Source organism: Notolepis coatsorum (genome assembly GCF_963971535.1).
Source record: "Notolepis coatsorum genome assembly, chromosome: 13".
Lineage (NCBI taxonomy): Eukaryota > Metazoa > Chordata > Actinopteri > Aulopiformes > Paralepididae > Notolepis > Notolepis coatsorum.
The window spans coordinates 26,490,613-26,517,798 of record NC_140177.1 but is presented as its reverse complement, the minus strand read 5'-3'; the positions used below and the strand labels follow the sequence as shown (position 1 = coordinate 26,517,798).

Below are 27,186 nucleotides of genomic sequence, written 5' to 3'. Positions count from 1 at the left end.
TGCCTACTCTTGTACACTGCCTATCAAATTCATGTGTCGGTTATTGCACTTTTTACTTCTTACTGATGACTATTTTTAAACTGAATCATCTTAAACTATTTTTATTATTTGCTAGATCCAAATGTGAAACACTGATTATTTGTATTACTGAATAGAGAGCCTATTAGGATGCTAGATCCTAATGTGAAACACTGTGATTTGCCATACCTTGCTATGCTCGCTCATGCCTGTATTTTTTATGTCCGTTCTATTTTATAATTTTTTGACTATTTTTAAACTGAATCATTTTAAACTATTTTTACTATTTGTGTTACTGAAAACTGTAAGCGGAGAGCCTATTGGGATGCTAGATCCTAATGTGAAACACTGTGATTTGCCATACCTTGCTACCTGTCTATCTTTTTATGCTCGCTTATGCCTGTATTTTTTTTACTGTTGTGAAGCACTTTGAACTGCAACCTCTGTATGAAAAGTGCTATACAAATAAAGTTATTATTATTATTATTATTATTACTAACCGACTGTTATTTTGAAACTTCGCAACCCAATGATGCGGAAGTCGTCACGTTATTTACAGACTCTGAGCTGCTCTGCTGAATGCGTGTGGCAAATATGAATTAAATGAAGAGATAAGAAGACGAGAAAAGCTAATTAAATACGCTAATTTAGTTTGACATCGCGTCTGTCGCGGTCGACAGTGGTTCACCTCGGTAACAGTAACCGGTCAACTTTCTTGGTAGCCGATTTGGTAACTTTAGCTTCAGCTATCGCTCGGTCTTGTTAGAATTATGTGCGACCCCGAGCTTGGCAACGTCTATGTCCGCGAGAAAGGGCACCTTCGTCGTGTCAGTGACATAGTGCTCGTTGATGAGACGAAGCCAGTGTCGTCGTCATGCAGAAGGACCGATCCTCTGGTCTTGAGAAAAGAACACTTCATCTTCACATACAACGCCGAGGGAAGTCTGAGATACTCGGCCAAGTCTCTATATGAGATATCTCTGCTGTTCATCGCCGATAACATCCACCACGTCGACTCACTGATCGGCTTCCCGGAGCAAGTAGGAGCCAGACTGTTTACCGCGGCCGAAGAGAAACACGTGTTTCTAAACCCAGACACGGCCCCGAGAGCTCTGCAGTTATTCAGCGATGCATATGGGGAGATGGTGCTTGGATCACTTTGCCTACGAAATAGGTAACGTTTGATTGATTGAAAAGTTTATTAACAGATTGCAGAATGGGTACAGTACAGTACAGCTCAATACATACAATTGTTAAGGGGATGCAGACCAGAGAGAGACTTTCGTCTTGTTTACATCAGGGTCCCCCATTTTCAATTCATCATAACATGTATGACACACACGACATACAGATAGACAGTACTGCTACATCTATACATTTATGACATACCAGATTTGCAAATACAGTACTGTTTGTGATACAAAAAGTGTCCAGAAAAGAGAGTATATACATTTGACGTAGAAACTGTACATTGGAGGAGGTTGGGTAGGTGGGGTGGGGGGGGAGGGAGACGACGACGACACTGTACATTGGAATACTGACAAAGCCATACTTGGTCATTTACTGTACAACTGGGTTAGGACATTTGTAGGGGCCAGTTTCGAAATGCAGTCTCCCGTAGGTGTTCTTTGAGAGTGTTTTTGAAAGTGGGTAGTGATTCACATTCCTTTACAGCTTTGGGTAGGGCGTTCCACATTGATGTGGCATAATTGCGAAACGTGTTTAGTCCCTTGTTTGAGCCGAATCTGGGTTTTACATGATTTGTGGAGCTCCCTCTGGTGTTGTGATCGTGGTATTCACTGACCTTTGGGAAGTATTTTGACATGTACATGGGTACCTTGGTCGTGTAGTGTATCTTGTAGACCAGGCCAGACGTTGTTGTGTATGTGTTCAGTCTTCTCTGTTGTATTGTAGTAGCACCCCCGTTAAATATGGTGTCCCCGTTTTTGATTATGGCAATTAAATATCCTATCTCTATTTCCATAGGTTCCCTCTCTTATCTGAGAGGATGGATGAAATCAAAACGTTCCATAGTTTGAAGTCTCTGGATTTGTTTGGCTGCAGACTAGGAGACCATCATGAGGTTTTCCAGCATCTCACATCTGACTCATTGACCAGGTAACCCTTTGCCTCTCTGTTGAAGAAGTTAGCCTACAGTGTGGGAAATAGTTCATGCAAATATCATCATTTGTTGTTGTTGTTAACCAATTCTTGTCTTCTTGGTAGCTTGGTTCAGCTTTTCATTGGAGGAAATAATCTGTCAGATGTGGGCCTGCAAAGATTCACTACACCCATTCGGATGTTGAAGAAGGGACTGAACAACCTTCAGCTCCTGGATCTGTCCTGTGAGTCACTGGGACATGTTCCTCTGAATGGGGTCAAGTCTTGAATACCTGCCATTCCCTGTGTTATAATGCTGTTAAACGGTGTGGCCAATATAACGCACGATGATCAAATCAACAATGTCTTCTTTCTCACAGACAACCCAATCTCAGAAAGGGCTCTTGGGTATCTTCAATGCCTCCCGAAACTACAGAAACTTGATATATCAGGGACTGGTTTGAAGGTGAGTCGTTGCCTTTTTCCTGGAGCTAGAGCTGGTTTTCGATTTGAGTTGGATTTAAATACAATTTATTTCCCCAGCTTTGCACATCACTAAAGACGGCCCTGTGGAACATGAAGGGTCTCGTTCATTCCGAGAAAGCGCTGGACATCTTTGATCATTCAGACTGCAAAACAGAAGGTTGGGCAGAGCAGGTAAAGATCTTCAACAATTTTAGAAATATACATACTTTAGGCTATGATCACATTGGGGGCCTTTTTGAACACACCTGCGCCACCTTTTTTCTATTGTCTTCAATGGTTTCGTCACGACAGGCACAAGTCTCCTCCAAACTACACGCCTTGCGTTTTTGAAGCTACACTTTAGCGGGCGCTCTCGGTTGAAAAAGTTTCAACTTTAACCACGGAGTGCACCAATGTCAATGTTACTTTCTTTCTTGTCAACGGACCAATCAAATCAACCGTGGGGAGGGATTATAAATCTGAGGTATCTGAAGAGAAATTGACAAAACAAACCAATCGATAATGGAGAAGCTAACTTTGGCAGTTTCTGACAAACCTTGTTTGTAAGACCAGGTTGTGCCACGACCGAGATAGGAACAGCAACGCCTGGAGGGCTGTGAGTAGTAATTTATGTAACGTTAGCTGAGGTGGTGCACCCTGTGCACTTTCGATTATCTATGTGTACACCACCGCGCCTCGTGTTTGAGCACCAAAAAAAGGCATCCAATGTGATCACAGCCTTAAACGGGAACTATTGGGAATAGAAGGTCCAGAAGTAGCAGCATCTAATTAATGTTATTCATAAACAAGAGTTTGAATAATTCATTTTTTTTTTCAGATTGTGAAGCAGTGGGAAACAACTGCAGCACAAATGCCAAAACAGAAAAAGATAGAAGAATCAAGAACATCAGCAATTCGCTTTTGTGAGTTTTATTTTAGTCAACATTAAGTTCACATCTCAGCACAACCATCACACATCACTTTCACAATGACTGAATTTGGTCGTTAAAGAACCCAGGACGCCTATTGTGAAGAGTAGGGGGTTCCACAACGTTCCTGGCCAAATTCCCAATCAGGTCTTTGACATCAAGGCCACCTAATCATCCCTTCCCCTTAATTGGTGATGGCAATCCTGGTCTCCTGAGCCGTTCAGCCATTGTGTAGTGTGATGTGTGCCGGGTGCCAGTGTATGGCAGCCATTGAGCCTGCGTAGCCCAAGGTTGGGTGCTACCAGTGGTGGTGAAGGAGGCAATTTCCACCCTATGTTGTAAAGCGCTTTGAGTCTGAGAAAAGCGCCATATAAATGTAATGAATTATTAATTATTATCACATAAGGGGGGCGACAGTGGCTCAGGAGGTAGAGCAGCCGTCTGGTAATCCGGAGGTTCCCGGTTTGATTCTTACTCCTCTGCAGCGTGTCGAAGTGTCCTTGAGCAAGACACTTAACCCCTAATTTGTCCCGATGAGCAGGTTGGCACCTTGCATGGTTGCCTCTGCCGTCGGTGTGTGAGTGAATGGGTGAAATGTGAGGAACAAATTGTAAAGCACTTTGGATAAAAGCTTAATAAATGCACCATTTACCATATCACATAAACCGCTTTAAAAGTGACTTCTATTTTCCAGTCGGCAGGCAGAGGTTCATCAGAGATGTGTTGGACGCAACACCTCTGCTGCGGGAGAAAATGGAAGATGGCGAGAGAGAGAAATTACACTTCTGCAAGCCAGCAGCGAACAGCCCCACGGCCGAGACGAAACTCTTTGGCACGACAGCGCCTCACACAGAGTCCCCCTGTTGCCACAACGTCAAGAAAAGGCAGCGTGCGTCAGAGAATAGAGCCGGTCGGCGGCCCAGTCCTCCGGCAAAACGTTTCTCCTCATCCGCTCCTCTCACTGCGGAGGACATGGACCTGCTCAACGGTTACTGAGGCAACAAGCATGCGACGCACGCAGCCTTCCAGTCCGCTGAGAGAAGAGACCAGCTGGACCTGTTGGGCCGGTTGCTCCCCCCTCCTGGGGATTCATGCGATTGTGCTGTGTTGATAGTTTGAGAAGGGAACGACACCAGAATGGAAGGATTCCAATGTGTTTCTTCCATGGCCTCGGACGGTTGAATCAATATTTCTGAACGTGAACAACTCTCTTCCAGAAACCAGAAGAGTAAGACTCAAACATGTAACGTGTCATGACTTAAATGTGTCTTGAATGAGAGACTAATTTTGTAGGCTTATAGAATGTAAAAAAAATTCAAAGAGTATACCGGAATGAGCTTTATTCTAGTCATGTTCATAGTTCTGAAACAGAAAGTGTGCCTGTATACTCAGAACATTCCTCTGGGTATTCTCTGTGTCACCTATAACATCTTTCCCAATTCATTGTCTATGGAGCAACACCTATGGACATTACACCTGATTTTTTAGCACTCTAGTTTCCATATTTGGGAGAGTTGTTCGTGTTCACTAATGTCTTAAGACCAGAGGAATAACATGCATGAATCATTCAAATCGTCCCCCTTTTAACATCAAAGAAAAAAAGTGTCTTATCAACATTTCCAAGTTGACACGCAGAGGTAAACCCTTACTCTTTTATTTGTCAGCTACATTGACGTTTGGATCCCTTTTTTAAAAGAAATAAAGTCCTTTATTTTGTATACACCCTGTATTTCATCATTGTCTTCTTTCTGGAACGCTGTCTAGCTGAGTTTTGGACAGGTGTGCTCATCCGACCAATCGTGACAGTGCTGTCGGCCATCTCGACATAAACTGCGAGGGATGCATTCACAAAACTGGAAGTCCACTGCAGAGCAAGACCACCACCCCTTACTGCAGGAGAGAGGACAGCCAGGGTCTAGTGAGGGAAATAGAGGAAATAAAAAGCATTTATTGTTCTTTTTTTTTGAGGAGTTTAGTTTATTTGGATGAGATCCCCAATTAGCTAAAGCATTGCAGTAGCTATTCTTCCTGGGGTCCACAAAAAACGTACATTGTGACCGTGCAACATAATACTTACCGTACATCATAATAAAACATTACAAGTAAACAGGACAAAGGACTAATATACACAGTCATAATACTTACATCATAACATGACATTACAAGTAAACAGGACAAAGGACTAGTACATGCACACACACAAGACAAGCTCCAATAATCAAACTGTGAAATAGCTAAGAATACTTATGTATTCCCACACATTTCTCAACTAAATTGATGTTGATAACATAATAATGTTGCAATGCACAAGTCCCAGTACAGAGTGAACTTACAAATTCCAATCTCATCAGAGCAATCCCCACAGTCGTTAACGTGGTCGCATTTCTTATCAATAAAGATCCAGTTCTGAGGGTTTCCACACTGAAACACGAGATGGCCTGGAAGACGGTTGGGGAGATCACCTAGAACATTGGAAACAGGAGCACATTGGCTGAAAGAACACACTAACAAAGTCTCTATTGAAGCACCATTGCACTTCCTGTATGCATTTTTCTTTATTTTCTTTGTTTCCTTATGGTGCTTTGACAAAAGAAAAGGCCAAGGGGCTTAAAAACCATGCTATTGTGTACTATACACAATAGCAAAACCCTCAGCTCGGAACTAGGCAAAATCTGCATATGGCTCGCTGATAACAAACTATCATTACACATGGGCAAAACAGAGTCCATTCTCTTCGGTTCAAATAACAAACTCAGCAAGACCGACGGCTTCTCAGTTACAGTGGGTGACAATATTGAAATTACCTACCTGGGTTCCATCCTAGAGGCAAATCTTTCCTGTGACAAAATGGCATCCAATGTAATAAAAAAAAGTCAATCAACTAACTCAATTCTTGTACCGGATCTCCTCTCTGGTAAACAAGAATACCCTGAAGACTGGCAGGAGCACTCATTCAAGGGTACTACGACTATGCTTGCACCTCATGGTACCAAAGCACCTCAAAAGCGCTAAAAACAAAATTACAAACATCTGAAAACAAACTGGTCAGACTACTGCTTGACCTTACTCCTAGAACCCACATCACCCCTGCCCACTTTGACAACCTAGGATGACGACAGAGTACAGCAACTTGCAATGTGCCTGGTCTACAAGATACACTACACGACCAAGGTACCCATGTACATGTCAAAATACTTCCCAAAGGTCAGTGAATACCACGATCACAACACCAGAGGCAGCTCCACAAATCATGTTAAACCCAGATTCGGCTCAAACAAGGGACTAAACACGTTAAGCAATTATGCCACACCAATGTGGAACGCCCTACCCAAAGGTGTAAAGGAATGTGAATCACTACCCACTTTCAAAACCACTCTCAAAGAACACCTACGGGAGACTGCAATTCGAAACTGGCCCCTGTAAATGTCCCAACCCAACCCCCTCAAATGACGAAGTATGGTTTTGTCAATATTCCAATGTACAGTACAGTTTTGCTTGTACAGTTGTACAGGTGTCCTCCACCTACCCCTCCTGCCAACCCCCCACCCACCCAACCACCTCCAATGTACAGTCCCCCCCACCCAACCCCACCGCGTGTAGTCTTTTACTAGCGTTACGCTAGTTCTGCCTCTAACTGCAAGTTTGTTGGTAAAAGACTACACGCAACCCCACCCCACCTCCTCCAATGTACAGTTTCTACGTCAAATGTATATACTCTCTTTTCTGGACTCTTTTGCAATGTATAGATGTAGCAGTACAGTCTATCTGTATGTCGTGTATGTCATATATGTTATGATGAATTGAAAATGGGGGACCCTGATGTAAACAAGACGAAAGTCTTTCTCTGGTCTGCATCCCCTTAACAATTGTATGTATTGAGCTGTACTGTACTGTACCCATTCTGCAATCTGTTAATAAAGTTTTCAATCAATCAATCAATCAAAAGAACACACACTAACAAAGTCTCTATTGAAGTACCATTGCACTTCCTGTATGCACTTTTCTTTGTTGTCTTTGTTTCCTTATGGTGTTTTGACAAAAAGGCCAAGGGGCTTAAAGACCATGCTATTGTGTACTATACTGTGAGAAAAAAGTTCATGTCCATTACTGCACATCTCTCCATCCTCGTCCGCTCCACTCAGACAGTCCATGACCCCATTACAGAGGCGTGAGGGTGCAACGCAGGTCACTCTGTCATCACACAGGAAGCCCGTGCTGTTCAGTGTTGTCCTGCAAATACGATTCACTGTAAGGGGGAATGAAAAACCAGTGATAGACTGCCAACATTGATAACATTTTATCAAGCAAATGGGAAAGCACAGTTTTAAGACATTCCGGATATCCTACCGGGAGGACGTTTGGGAATGCCGAAGTGCAAAGGGAGCACAGAACCCACCGCGGCCAATGCCAGACTGAAAAGCACAATAGTGCAGATGCACATAGCTCTTCTGCTGCAGCACTGAACCCGCCTGCTGCATTCTCCACAGCAATCTAGGAGTTAAGGGGATGAAAAGTTTCTGCACAAGCTATTTTAGTTTTAGTTTATTAGGATCCCGCACGCAGTAGCTATTCTTCCTGCGGTCCACAAAAAACGTACATTGTGACCGTGCAACATGATACTTACAGCACAAATAAACATGACAAATGACTAGTACACACAGACATAATACTTTATATACATAACATTACAAGTAAACATGACAAAGGACTAGGGATTTGAACTACACAACTACAGTACTGTATCTCTATGTCGTGTGTGTCATATATGTTATGAATTGAAAATGGGGGACCCTGATGTAAACAAGACGAAAGTCTTTCTCTGGTCTGCATCCCCTTAACAATTGTATGTATTGAGCTGTACTGTACTGTACCCATTCTGCAATCTGTTAATAAAGTTTTCAATCAATACACACACACAAGGCAAGCTCCAATATACAATATAATAAACTGAAATAGCTAAGAATACTTAACTGTACACAACTAAATGCACACACATGTTCATACATGCCTAATTTAACAGCTAACTAAATTGCACAGACTACAGAGATGTAGTGGATGGTAAATTTACTTCCTTTTTATATGTGAAGAATGTATCCCCCTTTATAAGCTGATATACATTTTCTTGATTGAAAGTCACAGTATACATTATAGTAAGTAATACCAAACTGAGTTAAAGCTGAACGTTACGAAAATAGATATTCTGAGGAAATGGCATAAAATACTTTTTCTTTTCTTTAACACATTGACCGCCAGCAGCAGGGGGCGCTGATCCCCCTTCATCGACAGGTCTTTATTCAATGGATATAGTTTTAGACTGCGACATTTGCGAGTGCTTAAAATATATCTTATATTATATCTATGGGTCTAATAACGCCGTCGACTGTCAGTGAGTTGCTTCCAGTCAACATGCCCGAAACAGATTGTTTTTTCATCCGTACATTTCTGTTTTATACCGTTTTGAATAGAGTATGGTTTGGGTGCTTTTGAGTAATTCCAGGAAAAAGACGAGAAAAAGGCATTTTACTGTAATCCAGTCATCACGGTGTAATTTTTCGGCTGATTATCTAATCATCCTGAAATCAACGCTAGATTATCATTATTATATCTCGTTGTGCATACATGAAATGACCGTCGTAGCGGGGCACAACACGGTCCACACAGATAGCTGTGATCGCAGTAGAAATAAATGTCAGATCAACGATCAAATTTATATATAGTGTTCTTACCTTGTATCTGATGTAATGCAAAAGAAATAATCCAATTATCTCATCGCCATTCCAAATACTGCTTGTGGAGGTCCGTACCACACTACCGACCATTACATATGATACGGGCGGGCGGGGTTACTGTTTCGATGCCATTGTTGTATAGAACTGGCTCGCCTGAGTATTTAAACCCCGCCCGCCCGGCTCAGATCGGCTCCTAAAACACACAAGCTCATTTCCAATAAGATGCAATAGCTCCGCCTGGCAGTAGAGGGCGGTGTTGACCGTCTGCCAGCTCAGACAGGGTCTGAAGGGTATACCAGAGGCTGCAGCTATGAATTATGAATAGATATAGCGAATACACGAAATAACAATCCCAAAAACGTTTCTGGCGCTGAACGCATGGCGGGCAATAACGAGTTAACTCGTCTCTGGCGCAGATTGTGTTAAAGGTGCTATAGATAACATTTTACGTAGAGTAAACAAACAAAAAACATCTACAGAGCTTTTAGAAAGGTGCGGAATAAAAGTATTGCTTCCCCCAAAATGTCCAAAATGAATGTTGTTGTTTACATGCTGTGTATCCCCTCCCTACTTCCCATTTCCCCACGTGTAATGCACCGGATTGGATACATTTCATGCTAGTGCTCTAGTGCAACATCTAGTGGCTGAATGTTATCTTTTTTTTATCCACTTTTTCTCCTAATTTTTTCTATTTTTCTCCCATCCCAATTTCGCCTCGCCAATTCTCCCCTCCCCTGTCTCGAACGTTGCTAGACTATGCCAAGCCTTGCATCACGTGTCCCCTCCGGTACACGAGGAGGCAGCTGTCGCATCTTTTCACCTGTACAGCGCGATCTCTCAGTGGCGAGGAGTAACGCGTGGGAGGCTCACGCTGCCCCCGTTACTTCCTGATTCTGCTGTACAGGCGCACCAACCGACCTGTAGGAGTCGCCGTCCACAACGTCCAATCCCCACCCAAGCTTTCCCACCCCTAACACTGCCAATTGTGTTAGTATGAATGACCAGCCAAGCTGGTAGCAACGCAGAGCTGGACTCGAACCCAGCATCTCCTGCGTTAGTGGCGAGCGCCTTGCCCACCGCGCCACTTAGCCGCCCGTGGCTGAATGTTATCTATAGCACCTTTAAATATCACTAATATTATATTGATGTTTTTTGTCATCACTGCGATCTATATATTACCACTGCATCACTGACTAAATGCAGTCTACATGCAGACTACACGAGTCTTCCTACACTTCCTTCCTACACGCATACAGGCTGGTTGTCTCTGGGTAGCTATAGATAAGACATTAATATCATTAAAGCCAATAAGCCACATTCCTTGTGGTCCAGTGATCATTTAATAAAATAATCATCTTACCCTCATCAAGCATGCTGCCCGATCCAAACGAACGAACGTCAAAACGTCTCTGACATGGAAAAGAACACATTTGTCATTAAAAAAGAAATACTGTATATAAACTACTGTACATTCCATAAGAGGTATTGCACTTAACTTTTTTGTCACCTTGTTGTAAACTGAAAATAATTAGAGACAGAATATACCTGAGGGTGAGTCCTGTTAGATTTCATATTTAGTTATCAACCCTGGTTTCCTCGCTACAGCACAGCTAGAGAAGTCATCTGCATGATTCATAGGCTAACAGTGATCGTCACTTGGTTACCATTTTAGCATTATGGGACAACAGTGTCCCTCATGCCAGCTCAGACATGCCTGCCCAGACCAAGGTAAACATCTCACCTCAGTGTCAGTTATAGACAGGGTGGGAAAACGGGAGCATGTCTATGTTCCCCGGGTCCTATGTTCCCCGGTAGCGATAGATAGTCAGACCACCAGCCCTGATTCCAAACTCTAACCTTAACCAACTTCGAGAGAGGGCCTAAGCTTAACCAGTTCGAAACAAGGTGGACATTAATAAAATAATAAAAATTATTAAAATTTTCAATCAATCAATCGGGGAACATAGAACCTAGGGATGACGCCCGGGAAAACAATCATTTGTGGTCGCCAGAAAATCATCAAGACGATTGTATTGCAAAGACGAGGAAAGGTTTTTGGGCCACATCAATGAAAGGGGCACACCGACAATAATGGGGAATGCGCTTACTGTCTTCTCTAGAGTCAGACTAGAACATAGATACCAATTTCCTCTCTGTGCGTTCAGTAGAAAGCGATCAAGTTAGCCTAGCTTAGCACAAATTAATGGAAGTGGATACGGATCAGCGAGCCTAGCTGTGGCCAAAAACACCGTACCCAAAGTTTTAAGCTAGGCTAGTGGTCCGTATCCGCATCCTTAGAGTAGACGACAGAGTACAGCAACTTGCAATGGGCCTGGTCTACAAGATACACTACACGACTAAGGTACCCATGTACATGTCAACATGTTTCGTCGATAATCCAATGTAGTTACCCCCCCCCCCCCACCTCCAATGTACAGTCCCCCCCGCCACCTCCTCCAATAGTTTCTTCGTCAAATGTATATACTCTTTTTTAGACTCTTTTTGTATCACAAACAATACTGTATTTGTAAATCTGGTATGTCATAAATGTATAGATGTAGCAGTAGTCTATCTGTATGTCATATGTTATAATGAATTGAAAATGGGGGACCCTGATATAAACAAGACGAAAGTCTTTCTCTGGTCTGCATCCCCTTAACAATTGTGTGTATTGAGCCGTACTGTATTGTACCCATTCTGCAATCTGTTAATACATTTTTCAATCAATCAATCAATTCATTTGTGCCAAGCTAGCTTGCAGCCGGAGAGCTTTCTACTGAACGCTCAGAGGAAATTGGCATCCATCTTTTGTTCCAGTTTAACTGGTTGTATGGTGTAATTCCCGACATTCACAACATCTTCCAAGCATCATTCATACTTTTCCGTCACTGTTGTCATGGAGGAATTCATGACACACCCAGTTTTTTTAATTACCATCCTACCAAAATGGCACAATTTAATAAACTCAGCTCATTGGCTACGGTTATCATTTATATTACATTCAGCTGTTGTTTGTCTAACATGTCTGTGGTGATGATGTAATAACCTTACTACTATACATATACCTATCAGGCTAATATACTACTATGCACTCAAAGTGTAAGTAATCGACACTATTTGACGAACAATGCCACTGACCTTTAGCTGCCAGAGATGTACCCCTCCTGCTGACTAAATGTAATAAGAGTAGCCTACTATGAAAAAAGAAACAAAAAAAAAGTCAACAATGTTTTCACTCCACCTCATTTATTACTGAACCATTTTAATTCTGCGAAAAGACACAAGTGAAGTTAACAAATACCTATGCACTGTCGTTTTAAATATGGATTGAGGGCATAGAATAACATTTTAAAACTCAACAGGATTTTAATGTGGAAACACCACGATCCACTGCAGTAGAAACACTAGAACAGAAGGGGGGGGGGGGGTCGGTAAAATAGGCATAATCTATTACAAACCAAATCCATTTCACCAAAAAAATATTTGGGTTTCGTTTTAAAACCTGTACTTCAAAGTCTCACATTATTTCATCAACACAGCATTATTCAATAAAATAAGAACACCAACAGTGGGGGTTATGTATACACCAAAAATCAGGAAAAAAATACCCAAAAACTATTTGGCTTGTACCAACCATTACTACAGTGTAATGCCTCAAGAATCTCAATATACAGAAAAAAAAAAAAACAATAAAACCTCCCCACCACTCCGAAAGCTTGAAAGAGACATGACATCACATCACACAACGGTCATAGAAAATGTGCTGGAAGCAGTTATTCTCATTTAAACAGCAAGGGTATTGTGCCTAAGGATAAGACTAAGAATAATCTGATCCCGTTTTCTTTAAGAACACCATGAACAACTCCTCCTCCTTTGGCTCCTTTAGACGTTTGACTGGTCAAGGTTGACTTTGGAAGGGAGGGGCCCGGCCTCTTCCTCCTCCTGCCCTGCGGAGGTGATGATCACCAGAGAGGACGCTGGGTAGGGCGTCAGCTTCTGGTCCTTGACGTAGTCCATGTCGCCGTAGATGCTCAGTTTCTGAATGCGCATGAAACGCTGAATTAGTGGTGTATTTCAGTCTGTACACAGCGACGAATAGAAAACCTGGCTGCACCAGCATCTCAGCTTACTAGCGTATATATATGGGCCATGGATAATGTCATACATAGTTTGCTATATGAACCCGGTTCAGGGTAAGGGGTGAAGGGGTAGGTATACGGGTGATGTAGATAGATAGATGCTACATACCCTACCACATGGTTGATTGTGCTCTCTGCTGCCAGGATCATCACCCGCACCAACTCATCCAACCACATCACCCCCGTCCTCATTCAATTACACTGGCTCCCTGTGCACTACCGGATCGACTTCAAAAACCTGCTACTCACCTTCAAAGCCCTCCACAATCTAGCCCCCATCTACATCACTGACCTCCTCCAGGAATACACCCCCTCCCGCACCCTGCGCTCATCCTCTACTGGACTCTTATCCACCCCCAGCTCACGCCTCAGCACCATGGGTGCCCAAGCTTTCAGCTGCTCGGCTCCCAGACTCTGGAACTTCCTGCCCGCACATATCCGACAGTCTGACTAACTATCATCATTCAAATCACAAGTGAAAACCCATCTGTTCAAACTCGCATATTCACTATAACCTCTGTCACTGTCCTATACCCCCTGCTGTTTGTTTGTTATTTTAACTTCACTGTTTTTATACTTCCTGTTTGTTTTAATTTTTAACCTTGACTTTTAACTGCCTTGCTGTTTTTTTTCTTCTTCTATGATCTGTAAGGTGACCTTGGGTGTCATGAAAGGAGCAACCAAATAAAATGTATTATTATTATTATTATTATTATTATTATTATTATTATTATTATTATTATTATTATTATTATTATTATTATTTTAAAATATATAGTCTGATAAGAGTGAAAAGGAAAACCTTTTATAGCTCCATCTGTAGTCAAAACATTTACTTCCCATTCTTCTTCTCCATGTTCTACTTTTGTTTGACGAAGCTGCTGTGGAGAATTAGACGGCTGTTTCCATGGCAGCACATTTGATGAAAATGCATCAGAAGAAGAAGATGATGGAATTCAACTTTTTAACAACAGACAGAGCTATAAAAGTGGATTTTTACAAAGCTGGGGTGAGTTTTCCTTTTCACGTTTCTTACCAGGCTTGCTTTTAAAACAATCAAGTAGGTGTGCTTGGTGTGTGATTACAAGTTGGAGCAAATATGAGCGAACTCGTGAGTGCCTCTCCTCTGTCCTGCTTCTCCTGAACCCGTCAGCAGCCTTCGACATGGTGAACCATCAGATCCTCCTCACATCCCTCGCAGGAATGAGAGTTGTAGTGCTCTGCGCTGGCGTGGCTGTCATCCTACCTCGAAAACCGCTCCTACCAAGTATCATGGAGAGGCACCCTGCCAGAGTTGTACCCTTCCTGCTGAGTTGTTGTACAGAACTTGTAAGTGGGATAAAGGCGTTGAGCTAAATTACTAAATGTAAGTGCTTAGGGAAATTGTATGACATCATCTGCAGCCCAGATATGCGCTAGTAAGCTGGGACGCTGTTGCGGCTATACCGTAACTAATTTGGTTGGTTAAGTGAATTGTTTACTTATTTAAATCAATAAAACTAAAAGATTTCACCCACCCTAATTTAGTCGTTATGGGGAGGGTGTAGAACTACCACATGCCTCCTCCGATACATGTAGAGTTGCCAGCCGCTTTTCACCTGACAGCGAGGAGTTTCACTGGGGGAACGTAACGCATGCCGAGGTTCATGCCATTTCCCCCAGATCCCCTCCCTGCTGAACAGGCGCCCCGACCGACCAGTAGGAGTCGCAGTTTACAACGACCAGGACGCGTGAATATTAAAGGCAACCAACTTGTGTTCGGCTTTTCTCTGATTTGCTGCGCCCCCACGCGCAGGCAAGCGCAGTCGTCCCACGTCCCAAATGAAATCCAAGGAGCGCGCGCGAGCGGCAGCGCGGGCAACCAACTTGTGGCTGCTGTTCCAACGCACTTGTGTTGGGCTGCGGTAGCAGTGGAGCGCTATGAAATGCGCTGAACTAGAAAGCGTAACGTTATTATGTTTCGCGTTTTTAACAACCAACTACCAGATTCACTCGTGTATAAACAAAGCCCATACAGTTATGAAATGCGCTGAACTAGAAAGCGTAACGTTATTATGTTTCGCGTTCCATTGATTAACGCCATTACCTGCTGTGCTGTAGGAAGCAGAGGTACAGTAAGTTACAGTAGGTGTAGGTTACATGTTTAATCAAAGCCCATACAATTTTTTAGATGAATGATTGTGGATATAATATAGAAAACACATCATTATGATATTGTCAGAGGGAGAGGCATGACTTCGCGACAGCCATATTAGACACTCACTGTACATCAGTGTGGAACTGTAACGTTATATGTTATTTCGCCCGTGGAGGCTGCTGAGCCTGAAGCGCCAGCGGGGCGACGCGGTGGTTTATCCCCGGCTTTCGTGCGCCGCCGCCGGCTTGATACAGCTTCAGCAGCAGCAGCGGCGGTGCTCTGTTGTAGGAAGCCCTTCAATGACAGCGGCGCACTCTCATATTTTGCGAATGCATAAACTATATCTTAAATTATGGCTATGTGTCTAATATGGCTGTCGCTTATCAATGACTTCGCGACAGCCATATTAGACACTCACTGTACATCAGTGTGGAACTGTAACGTTATATGTTATTTCGCCCGTGGAGGCTGCTGAGCCTGAAGCGCCAGCGGGGCGACGCGGTGGTTTATCCCCGGCTTTCGTGCGCCGCCGCCGGCTTGATACAGCTTCAGCAGCAGCAGCGGCGGTGCTCTGTTGTAGGAAGCCCTTCAATGACAGCGGCGCACTCTCATATTTTGCGAATGCATAAACTATATCTTAAATTATGGCTATGTGTCTAATATGGCTGTCGCTTATCAATGACTTCGCGACAGCCATATTAGACACATCGCCATAATTTAAGATATAGTTTATGCATTCGCAAATATGAGAGCTCTGTCATTGAAGTGGGTGGTGGCAGCATTACTAACAGTAGCGATTTTTATTGTTTTGTCATGACCAAACATAATCCCAACATAGATAGGAGGTGTACTGTATGTCAAATGTCGGTCATGTGGTGGAAGAGTTTAGTACAGTCACACAACAGAACACCGCTGTAGTACAGTCACACAACAGAACACCGCTGGTTCGACCAGCGCTTCTGCCGCGCCGCAAGGGCGTGTGCTAGTGGATTGATTGGCCGTGAGGCCAATCAGAGAAACGCTGAACACAAGTTGGTTGCCTTTAATATTCACGCGACCAGGACACATACCCCACCGGCTTCCCACACGCTAACACTGCCAATTGTGTTAGTAGGGGTGCTACCCAGCCGCACCCCTAAATCAATCTAGTGTGTATGAAATGTTTTAGAACGCACAGGTCTAGGGATGGGCGATATTGAAACTGACCTCAACGGGTACATATTGGTCCACAGCTGTGGCCACAGTGGCACAGCAGATCCAGATCAGGACGAGCACAGACAGGACCAGGGTGGTGGTTAGAATCCAGCCTGGGAGCCAAGGGTTCCTTGGGAGGGGAGGGGTTAACGAAGGAGGGCATTAAAGGGAAGCTTGAGGATTTTTACAAATCTATCCAATTAATGACTTATTAAGCTGCGTCTTAGGAAGTAACAGTTTCATACTCCATTGACTTGTACCAACATTAGTAACCTCCATCGACTTGCACTAACGTTAGTAACCTCCATTGACTTGCACTAACATTAGTAACCTCCATTGACTTACACTAACATTAGTAACCTCTGTTGACTTGCACTAACATTAGTAACCTCCATTGACTTGCACTAACATTAGCAACCTCCGTTGACTTGAATGAATGAAACAGTTTATTTTTAAACATGTATTCTCCACATTCCTACAAACAAATCAGTTTCAAGCTCCGTCAAACAGAACAATCATAATGAAAAATTAATTATAAACAAACAGTCAAGAGCAATGTAGTTAGTTAGTTGACATGTTCAAAAAAGGAGTAGAGGGAAGCTAAGCTTATTTATCCCTAGCCCCTTACATTTAAATTTTTTCTTCCATAAATTTTACTTGATATAACATAATTTAGTATAATACATTATAGAATATACTTTTACTTCTAGTACAAAAAGGAAAAACTTGAGTCGCTTGACAGCAGTAAATACAATACAACACTACATAACACAATATAACATAACTTTGTTTATCCGCATTACTCATTTCTGTATTTCTCTAATGTGTATTTTTTAAGCTGCTTTTTAAATTGTGCCATATGTTTACTCATTTTGATGTATTCAGGTAAATTATTCCACAACATCACTCCACAAACAGATATGCACAAACATGCTTTTCAGCGTAGTGTGTACCATTGGTTGTTTAAGATTACCTCTCCCTCTTAAGTTATATTCTCCTTCCCTGTCTCTGAACCATCTTTGAATGTTGCCTGGGATTAATTTATATCTGGCTTTGTATACAATGAGTTGAGAGCAGTTTTGAAATCAACTAGGTCCATACATTTTTATGTAATGTTACTTGCACTAACATTAGCAACCTCCCTCGACTTGCACTAACATTAGTAACCTCTGTTGACTTGCACTAACATTAGCAACATCCGTTGACTTGCACTAACATTAGTAACCTGTTGACTTGCACTAACATTAGTAACCTCCATTGACTTGCACTAACATTAGTAACCTTCGTTGACTTGCACTAACAATAGCAACCTCTGTTGACTTGCACTAATATTAGTAACCTCCATTGACTTGCACCAACATTAGTAACCTCTGTTGACTTGCACTAACAATAGCAACCTCTGTTGACTTGCACTAACATTAGTAACCTCCGTTGACTTGCACTAACATTAGTAACCTCCATTGACTTGCACTAACAATAGCAACCTCTGTTGACTTGCACCAACATTACATTAGTAACCTCCATTGACTTGCACTAACAATAGCAACCTCCATTGACTTGCACTAACAATAGCAACCTCTGTTAACTTGCACTAACATTAGTAACCTCCATTGACTTGCACTAACAATAGCAACCTCTGTTGACTTGCACTAAAATTAGTAACCTCCATTGACTTGCACTAACAATAGCAACCTCTCTTGACTTGCACTAACATTAGTAACCTCCGTTGACTTGCACTAACAATAGCAACCTCTGTTGACTTGGACTAACATTAGTAACCTCCATTGACTTGCACTAACATTGCTAACAGGAGGCTGGCGTGCATTTCCCTGAAACACAAACAGGCACAAAAGCTTCAGGAATACCCTCAGATAGGCCTCTAAAAACACCAATACCTTCCTTTTAAGGATAAAGTCTTTTAATCGGCTTAATAATAAATCCAAAGGTTAGCTCAGCTGACAAATTGTGTACAACTTGTCGTACGCTGTTTATAAGTCACTTTGGATAAAAGTGTCAGCTAAATGTAAACGTAACTCTTTTGAAAATGTGAACACACGTTAAGCCAACCAACCTTGACAGGCAGCTAAAGAGGTTGTAGTCGTCCTGGTTGACGCTGCGATCCCCAAACATATCCCTGTCCCTTTCCTGGATGAAGCTGCGCTGGTAATCTTTGTAAACAGGGCTGCTCAATCCGGGCTCTGGAAAACAAGAGTCGGTACATTTATACCGGGTGTACTTTTTGTAAATAGCCACTTTCTGTCACACTGAATATATGCATTAGAAGAATGTCGTTTTGTGTTGTCTTTGAAATAAAATGCTAATATGATAAACACAAAACCTATTCTCCCTGATGCAGAAGAATAATGAAACAAGAACATAATACTATAAATGAAAGAGGTAAGAGAGGGTGGCTACGTGGCCTCTGCTGGTCTTCCTTGACGACTTCGGTCTGTAGTTCAAACGGGGCAATAAAATGGACCTGTGGTTCAGTCTGTGAAATGGGAAACAAAATCACGAGATCAGATGTTGTTCTCTGCAGTATGTTCTGCATGATCGCATTTAAAAATAACTGCACATCATTTACATTAACACTGCGCCAACTAGTGCTATATATATACATTTATATATACTGCATCATATATAGTATATATATATATAGTACCTGGAATATCACAACCTTCCCGTCGTCAGCCTGGAGGTAGAACGTCCAGGAGGAGGTGATGAAGTTGTGAGCCTGACTCATCACATCATCCCAGAAGCCTCTGACCAGAGTCAGGGGGTAGAGCATGTGGATCCTGGGCATCATGGCCACCAGCTGGCCAACGACAAGAGCACCGTGAGATCAGACCACACATTTGCATACAATACATTTGGGCTAGATCGATTTGGGATATTTGGGAGCTTAAATTACTGATATATCTGCTAATATAAAGTTCAAGTTTTGCTTTATTTGTCACATATAGGGTACATGTACATTACAGTGAAATGCTTGGTTCTGTATGAGCCTCCTGAGATTGTGCTTCATACAGTAAACATTTTCTAAAGAATAAAGACCAAATACTATACAAAATATACAATGTACAAAACGAAAGTACAAAATTGAAACAAATGCAAAGAATTGTGAGAATGAAATAACATTATTTGTCTCACACACACAAAACAATAGACTATGGCATAAAATAAGAACAATATTGGATATATCAACACGTGAGGAATGATATTGGTTCTTTATCTGGCTGTGTTCCAAGTGAGCTGGGAAGCCTCAGACCGGCAGCACGCGGGGTCTGGCAACAAAGACGTTTCCACACCACATAAACAAGGGTTTTAACCCAGCGCAGATTGGGAATTATTAATTCCATTTCTCCAACACCAAATCACGTGCTCACAACTCTTTTCTCCTGTCCCTAGGTGACCTGCCCCCTCGCCGTCCCTAGGTGACCCCCCCATCCCTAGGTGACTTGCCCCCTCCCCATCCCTAGGTGACCCCCCGTCCCTAGGTGACCTGCCCCCTCCCGTCTCTCTACGCCAGGGGTTCTCAAACTTTTTTACACTACGACCCCATTTTACCCCAAATCACTAGTTTTAGTTTAGTTTTTGTAAATATTGCCTTGAAATAAAGAGGCTGAAAAAGGTAGCAGGATGTAGCCTTCAATATATAAAGAAATTATATTGGTAACAGATATGGTTGAAAATCAAACAATGTTTTAAATGTAATTGTAGATACAATATTGTAGTTACAATTTCTTTAATTGAATTAACTTAAACTAGAAAAGTAAATACAAACTAAATTAACAATGTAACTTAGAGATTATAGAAGGACAGTTTCCTTCTTAAGCACAATTTAAGAAATGTCTCATCCTTCCAGTCGGGACCATTTGTCACATAGTGAGAGGTTCCACAGATCAACCCCCACAGGGCTTGTATTTTGGTTTGGCTCTTCTCGTTCTTTGTTATGTTATTGGTATCCTATTATTATGCAAAGACTAGGTGATAGATAAGTGCCGGGTAGTGTAGTTGAAGACACCTGACGACCTGCGCTGTTGTTATAAGACGGTGGGTACTTAGTACTGAGTGGAGCGCATTTTTGTGTGCGCGCGCGTGCACATCCATGCGCACTTCTGCTCAGCGAACTGCTAGGACGGCATGGTACCGGGTGGTAGCACCACTGCATCACTGGACAGGAGTATATTATAGTAAACTGAGGATGGACAGATAATGTTGATATTCAAATATAAAAAAGTTTCGAGAGAAGTGGAAGTTTGAAGACAGACTAGACTACAATATGATGCGGGGGTGGTGAGTTGAAACAGTGTGTGTGTGTGTGTCCCGACCCCACTTCTATGTTTCAATAAATTATTTGCATTTAAAACTATTAACGCCGACTCATTCCTTCAGTCCACTCAAAATTATGCTAATATTCCATATGTTGTTTATGGCGATATACTAAAAAGCTATTTATAATTTTTGGCTGGTAAAAAATCTGCCTGGTTGGTAGTTTTTAAAATCTACCAGCCAAATGGCTGGTAAGTCAAAAAGTAAATTTTGTTCCCTGCATCAGTGGACCAATTGCATGCTTTTTCAGAGGACAAGACGCCTTCAGTTGACTCCTTCAGACATTAAGCACCCCCCACAGCCATACTTTATTTTTTTTAGTCGACAAATTTTTGGCCAATCATAGTCGACTATCCAAATCCTTAGTCGGGGACAGCCCTAGGCTACACTAATATTATAGTATTATACTATTATAGTATATGACTAGTCATACAAATTTAAATAAAACATTTATCATAAATGATGTAGCCTATCTGCATCCGCTTGGCATTCGGCGATCCATCTAATCAAGACATCACCATCACTTTCGTACCAACCGTGCCCTTATTGGATTATTTATGTTGACGAAACTGATTAGTTATATTCATGAACTCAATCGGCGCCAGAGGGATACGTGTAATGTGTGGTTAAAAGGCCAGCGTTCTAAAGTATAGGAATACGTGGTGGTGTTTGCAGGGCTATAACAATATTCTATATTATAGCTATGGATTAGGGGTGGACGGTATGGTCTAAAATGTATATCACGGTATAATTTGAAGCATAGACGGTAACGGTATATATCACGGTATCAGTGTTTCCGTTAGATTTTTTTTGCCTGATAGGCAGGCTATATAAAGAATGACATCCTCAAGGCATGTAGATTTATAATATTTTAACTTAAAACTAGGCTACTTTTGCGTATACAGTCATTATATTCCAAATAAAATAAGTCCAGAGTCGAGTCAGGTCCGGTCACAGGCCCGCTCAACAGCGCCCCCCACCCAACGGCTGAATTGCCAATGGCTGAATTGGAGTATTGCACTGTGCAGGCACAGCTGTCCAGCTCTGCGGCTCTGCAGCTGCATGCTTCTCGCAAAATCCAGCATCCAGCTCCCGCTGCCCAGCCGTCGTTATCAGAACACTACACGCATATCATAATGTTCACAGCAAACTGTAGTTGATCACCAGGTATGTTTTATTAAACGTAGAATAATTCATATAAGAAAAACGATAGGGAAATCTCTTACCTTTCTCCACTGGTTAAAAATGCCAGGAACTGAAATTGAAACTTGCTGTGCGCCGCGGTGATACGTGTTTATTATGAAATGACAATTGCGTGTTGACACGCCCACTGCACGAAGCCTCCTAAATAACTTTTTCCAGTTTGCACATATCCATTATCTATGACTAATTCTATCTATTTGACTTGTGGTTCACAGCAGCTGAGAAGGTCAGGACCGCCGTGTGCGGCTTAGCGGGGTTGGGGTGCTTGTTCGGGGGAGTCCGGCGGTCTCGTGGGAGGGGGAGGAGGAAATGTCTTGTCTGTCTTGTCTTTTGTGATGTCTTGAATTTAACTGGGGATTTTATTGGGGGGCAGCTATTTAGCTATTTCTTCACTATTTGTCATTTTTTAGATAGTACCCCTTGAATTTTGAATTTAAAAAGGTTGAACTCTGTTTTCTTTTCTTTTTGTCTTTATAATTTATAAATTGTTATTTCTGTATTATTATTGTTTGTGATTTTCCTGTGAAGTTCTGTGTATTGTGATTGTGATTAATGTGTTGTCTTGTTTCATGTAAATAATAAAAAAAAAATTGATAAAAAAAAAAGAAAAAAAAAAGACTAATTCTATCTATTTTTAGGGGCAAATGCAAGTGAAATAGTCACGCTGTGGTTACATGACGTCATTGCTATTTTAGAGCTGCTCTACCGGTTACAAGGTATAGTCAAAATCCATACCGTAGAGCAAATTCATACCATTTATACCGTATACCGTTCAGTGCATGTGAGCGGATAGGAGCGCGAGCGGCGCGGGGCGCGGAGCGGCCGGTTTTGACGTGAGCGAGGAGTGGGTTTTAAAATGAGTCGGCGCGACGTCCGGAGCGAGAGTTCTCCTCCGCTCCAATCCACTCCAGGCCGCTCACAGTGGTTTAACACTGATGTAATATATACATGCAGTACAATGCCAAAGCAACAGATGGCGATGTACAAACATGAAGGCCATTTTCAACCAATGAGAAGGGTGAACCTGTGATAGGCTGTTCGTTCAGGCTTTGTCACTGTAGAGACGCCCACACTCACTCTAGTTAGAAAAAGTATATCGACGCCATTGTTGTTGACGTTAGCTTACATGCTAACGTTAATGGCAGCGACCATAGCATTGTGGCTCGGCTAGCCTATCATCGCTTAATAGAGATAGTGAATGGATAAACAACGTTATTTAACATTGCAGAATGGCTACAATTACAATGCGGCTCAATACAAACAATTGTTAAGGGGCCCAGGGGGTGTAGACTGTTGTAGTTTGAGCTCATTTACACCATGCTCCAAAAAAAGAAGAAAAAAAACTGCCGAGCGATCTGGCGCGGGGAGCGGGGAGCGCTCGATTCAAGGTGAGCGGGGAGCGAGCGGAGAGCGACTTGGGGGCGGGGTCAACATGAGTGATTAGCGGAGCGGACCAAGCTTTAAAGAGCGAAGAGCGGATTTCTCGGCCGCGCCGATCCGCTCACGTGGTCTGATACCGTTTATACCGTCCACCCCTACTATGGATACAATACTATTTGACATAGAGTATCTATCGTTCAATATGTGAAAAAGAAATAATTTTTTCATCCATACATTCCCGTTTTATACCGTGGTGAATATGAGTATGGTTTTAGATTGGTCTGGGGTAATTCCCGAAATGCTGAGCAATAGCCTTATGAGTGTATTACACTAAAACCGTTGCCGTTTCTTGCCTGGACCCGCTATTATTGTCAATATTTCTTTTTGATGCTTTGATCGCCACCAACGGCATACGTTGTGGACTAACGTTACACACACACGGCCGGATCGCATTGAAGACATGCTTGGATCAAAGCTTGATATCATATAGCCCTTACCTTGACTAGGATGTACCCCAAAAAGAATATTCCAATTATGTGATCGCCATTCCAAGTATTGATGTCCATCGTGTCGCCAACATAATCCACCACACTGCATCGGGAGTCTTTGATTCTTATCAATCCGACCGTTATAAACGCTGAGCTTGAGCAAAAAATTTAAAATGACCCAGACCCATTAGATCGACCCACAGGCCAAGATACAATGTTTCAAAGGGTGCTCGATACCGCCGCCTGGGAGGATCTGGCCGGTACTGCTCCCTCGGTGTCGCAGTGTATGCCTTCTACTGGCAACATACAAGTCCCTGACTAGGGGTGGGAATCACCCGTTTCATCACGATACGATACGATATTGATTATTTGGACAACGATATGATATTTCACAAAGTCTGCCAAGATACGATTCGATTCAGGTGCCTGCAATCGATATGAGACGATATTATATGCCCATTTAACACAACCAGTAACATTTAGATCAACTCAAAAAAGGCAACGGAAATATCATTTGACATTTTTATTTTTGAGCTCTTCCAGACATTTAAATGAAAAACAATCTATTGTTTTTAATACAAATAGACCTCCTGTTCACTGTAAAGTGCCACGTTTTGATAAATTGAGCTTTAAACTTTAAGTACAAATTTTTGGAACTCACAACCTAAAACCCCTCTTTCCAAACGCAGACACATACAGGGAGAATGCCCCCCCCCTCCCAAGTCCCCACTCTGCTGTTCTCTCTATGGCTCTGATCAGCTTAGCTTAGTTAGCTTACGCTAAAGTAATGTTAATGTCGGACTTAAAGGTGGGCATAAAGGAATGGCGAGGATGCAAAGCATGTTAGATGCATTTGACCCGCGGTGGGAAAAAAACAGCAGGGACTTATTTCTGGTCGCAAAATAGGCGGACTCTGGAGCCCTGCTGTAACATCTACACACGCGGAGATAGTGTTGTTGTTGCAGATATGCTCACCAGGGGATTTTCAAAATAAGAGTATCGCAATATGAATCGATCTTTTTACGTTGCATCGATCCTATTTGATCATTGATAAGAAGGGATGTCCGATATTGGCATAAAAATGTGATATCGGAAAATATCGGTATTCAAATTTTTTATTTCTATAACCTTTATTTATTCAGGCAAGCAATTTTTGCAACTTATTGTCAAAAGTATGCATAATGTTGTGTTAATTCCACAACAAGAGATATGTAATGTTAATTGGGGGGGGGGAAACCCTGCATATATCGGTATCGGTTGATATCGGTATCAGAAATTAAGAGTTGGACAATATCGGTATAGGTAAAAAAGCCAATATCGAGCATCCCTATTGATAATAGATCGATATATCGATCTGGATCTATGTATTGTCCCACCCCCGACATTGAATACGATATTAAAATCGAAAAAAAAGGAAAAACTATCTAATAAAGTATATAAACATGGTTGGCGTCCATTGAGTTAAGAAACAGAATAGTTCAGACATCACATTGGTCTGAGAGAAAAATCAAGCATCGGAATTACATGACTACTCTATTCTGTTAGGGATGATTAAAACATTTGTTGGCATGTTGTGGTCTGGATTAAAAGTGTTTCGTTACCCGACCCCATGTGCTGCCTGTCTAAAGCTGCCTCTGCCTGTCTGAAGCTGCCCAGCTCTTGTTAAACAAGGTCAGAACTTTAACCACAGGTCTCAGTAAGTCAGCAAAATAGCTATGCATCAATTACACTACTGGCTAGTATTTCATACCACCACTTGCGTCAAACAAATCAAAATTATCCCTTTAATTACAGATGCTTCAACACCACACAAGCTCATGGGGGGGGGGGGGGGGGGGGGGGGTGTTCCACCTCAAGCTGGTTGAGACATACTATTGGGCTATGCTATGCAAATAAACAACCGACTTGACAAACCCGTCATACCTGCTCCTGTCTTTGTTCAGAAATTGGAAGCTGACTCTGGCAGCCCAGGTTGCATGCATACTGGTCATCTGGCTGGCTGTAGGCTTCACGGCAAGCTAGGGACGTTTAAAAAAAAAGTACCAGATGGTACAACAGGATTATGAATGAATGAATGAAAACTTTATTTAACAGATTGCAGAATGGGTACAATACAGTACGGCTCAATACATACAATTGTTAAGGGGATGCAGACCTGAAAAAGACGTTTGTCTTGTTTCCATCAGGGTCCCCCATTTTCAATTCATATAGGAAAGCTGAGTAGGTATGTCTCTCAAACAACGAGCATAATAATACATTGTGGCAATGAGCGAGTGACTGTGGTGTGTGTAGCCATGGAATGTATGTTTTTTTAGAAGCGTTGGCAAGAATTGCGTTTACAGTTATCTCTTAAACTGGTAGCAATTGCATATCAGGGATACCATAAACAGACAAGAGACTGGCAATTGCGATGAGAACAAAACACTTGCTCAATTGCAGCGTAGTCCTTACTTGATTCACACTCAGCTTTGGTCTGATTGAGATCTTCGCTTTCGCCAACAAACTGACAAATGGAAAACAGACGACAACCTCTCTGACAGGCGTACAGTTCCTCCTCCTGTAAAACACAAAGATGAGCGTTGGACAAATTCCCAGCTAAATCAATACATCTGGACAATGTCTTTATGCAAACATTATGGGTAATGCGGTGTCAAACTTACTGAGTCAGCTAGTGCTATGAACTTTACCTCTCTGGCACATAATACACCGAACTGCAGTGCAGTGCATACTAGCATAGGCCTGCTGATGCTTTGCTACAGTGGAAGCTAACGCTAGCAGCTGATGTTAGCCTACTTTATTAGCGTCAAGCCGTTAGCTAACTAGCTACTCACCCGTGGATAAGTGTGTAAACTGTATGTCATTTGACACGTCTTATGACAGGATAGTGTGCTTCCCAGGACGCTTTCGAACACATCTGGGGACGCTGACGTGCATGCGAGCAGCACTAATAGTCCAAAAACACAGTCGAAGGACCAGAAACTCCCCATTTTGTCGGAGAACGCAAACAAACCCCGTGAAACAAACACAACAGGCTCTTCTTCCTCTTCCTCCTCCTCCTCCGCCGTGTTGTAC

At 42.3% G+C, this 27,186-nt stretch overlaps 3 protein-coding genes across 3 annotated transcripts; 1 reads left to right on the top strand and 2 right to left on the bottom strand.

Annotated features, from left to right (window-relative positions):
- Positions 1–580: 580 nt before the first annotated feature.
- On the top strand, positions 581–5,234 carry lrrc42 (leucine rich repeat containing 42). Its single transcript, XM_084327172.1, has 7 exons — positions 581–1,192; positions 2,005–2,136; positions 2,245–2,363; positions 2,499–2,584; positions 2,662–2,775; positions 3,422–3,506; positions 4,207–5,234. The coding sequence occupies exons 1-7, from the start codon at positions 789–791 to the stop codon at positions 4,506–4,508; spliced, it is 1,242 nt and encodes a 413-aa protein (XP_084183298.1). The 5' UTR covers positions 581–788; the 3' UTR covers positions 4,509–5,234.
- Positions 5,235–5,271: 37 nt separating this feature from the next.
- LOC311238965 (low-density lipoprotein receptor class A domain-containing protein 1-like) lies at positions 5,272–12,476 on the bottom strand. The gene is made up of 6 exons (XM_084327174.1): positions 12,380–12,476; positions 10,602–10,650; positions 7,860–8,003; positions 7,621–7,758; positions 5,846–5,974; positions 5,272–5,427 (listed from the first exon to the last, which is right to left on the bottom strand). The coding sequence occupies exons 2-6, from the start codon at positions 10,612–10,614 to the stop codon at positions 5,273–5,275; spliced, it is 579 nt and encodes a 192-aa protein (XP_084183300.1). The 5' UTR covers positions 10,615–10,650; positions 12,380–12,476; the 3' UTR covers position 5,272.
- tmem59 (transmembrane protein 59) lies at positions 12,469–27,186 on the bottom strand. Its single transcript, XM_084327173.1, has 8 exons — positions 26,946–27,186; positions 26,566–26,671; positions 26,038–26,132; positions 19,374–19,526; positions 19,127–19,202; positions 18,783–18,909; positions 16,724–16,841; positions 12,469–13,279 (listed from the first exon to the last, which is right to left on the bottom strand). Exons 1-8 carry the CDS (start codon positions 27,099–27,101, stop codon positions 13,124–13,126), a joined length of 987 nt encoding a protein of 328 aa, XP_084183299.1. The 5' UTR covers positions 27,102–27,186; the 3' UTR covers positions 12,469–13,123.

Coding starts and splice junctions, on each gene's coding strand:
- lrrc42 (XM_084327172.1), top strand. CDS start 789: ATGTGCGACCCCGAGCTTGGCAACGTCTATGTCCGCGAGAAAGGGCAC. Junction 1,193..2,004: donor TCACTTTGCCTACGAAATAG/GTAACGTTTGAT, acceptor CTATTTCCATAG/GTTCCCTCTCTTATCTGAGA. Junction 3,507..4,206: donor AACATCAGCAATTCGCTTTT/GTGAGTTTTATT, acceptor TCTATTTTCCAG/TCGGCAGGCAGAGGTTCATC.
- LOC311238965 (XM_084327174.1), bottom strand. Junction 7,759..7,859: donor CATTCCCAAACGTCCTCCCG/GTAGGATATCCG, acceptor TCCCCCTTACAG/TGAATCGTATTTGCAGGACA. Junction 5,975..7,620: donor CGAGGATGGAGAGATGTGCA/GTAATGGACATG, acceptor CCAATGTTCTAG/GTGATCTCCCCAACCGTCTT.
- tmem59 (XM_084327173.1), bottom strand. CDS start 27,101: ATGGGGAGTTTCTGGTCCTTCGACTGTGTTTTTGGACTATTAGTGCTG. Junction 26,672..26,945: donor GTTTACACACTTATCCACGG/GTGAGTAGCTAG, acceptor TGTGTTTTACAG/GAGGAGGAACTGTACGCCTG. Junction 18,910..19,126: donor GGAAGACCAGCAGAGGCCAC/GTAGCCACCCTC, acceptor CTTGTTTTCCAG/AGCCCGGATTGAGCAGCCCT.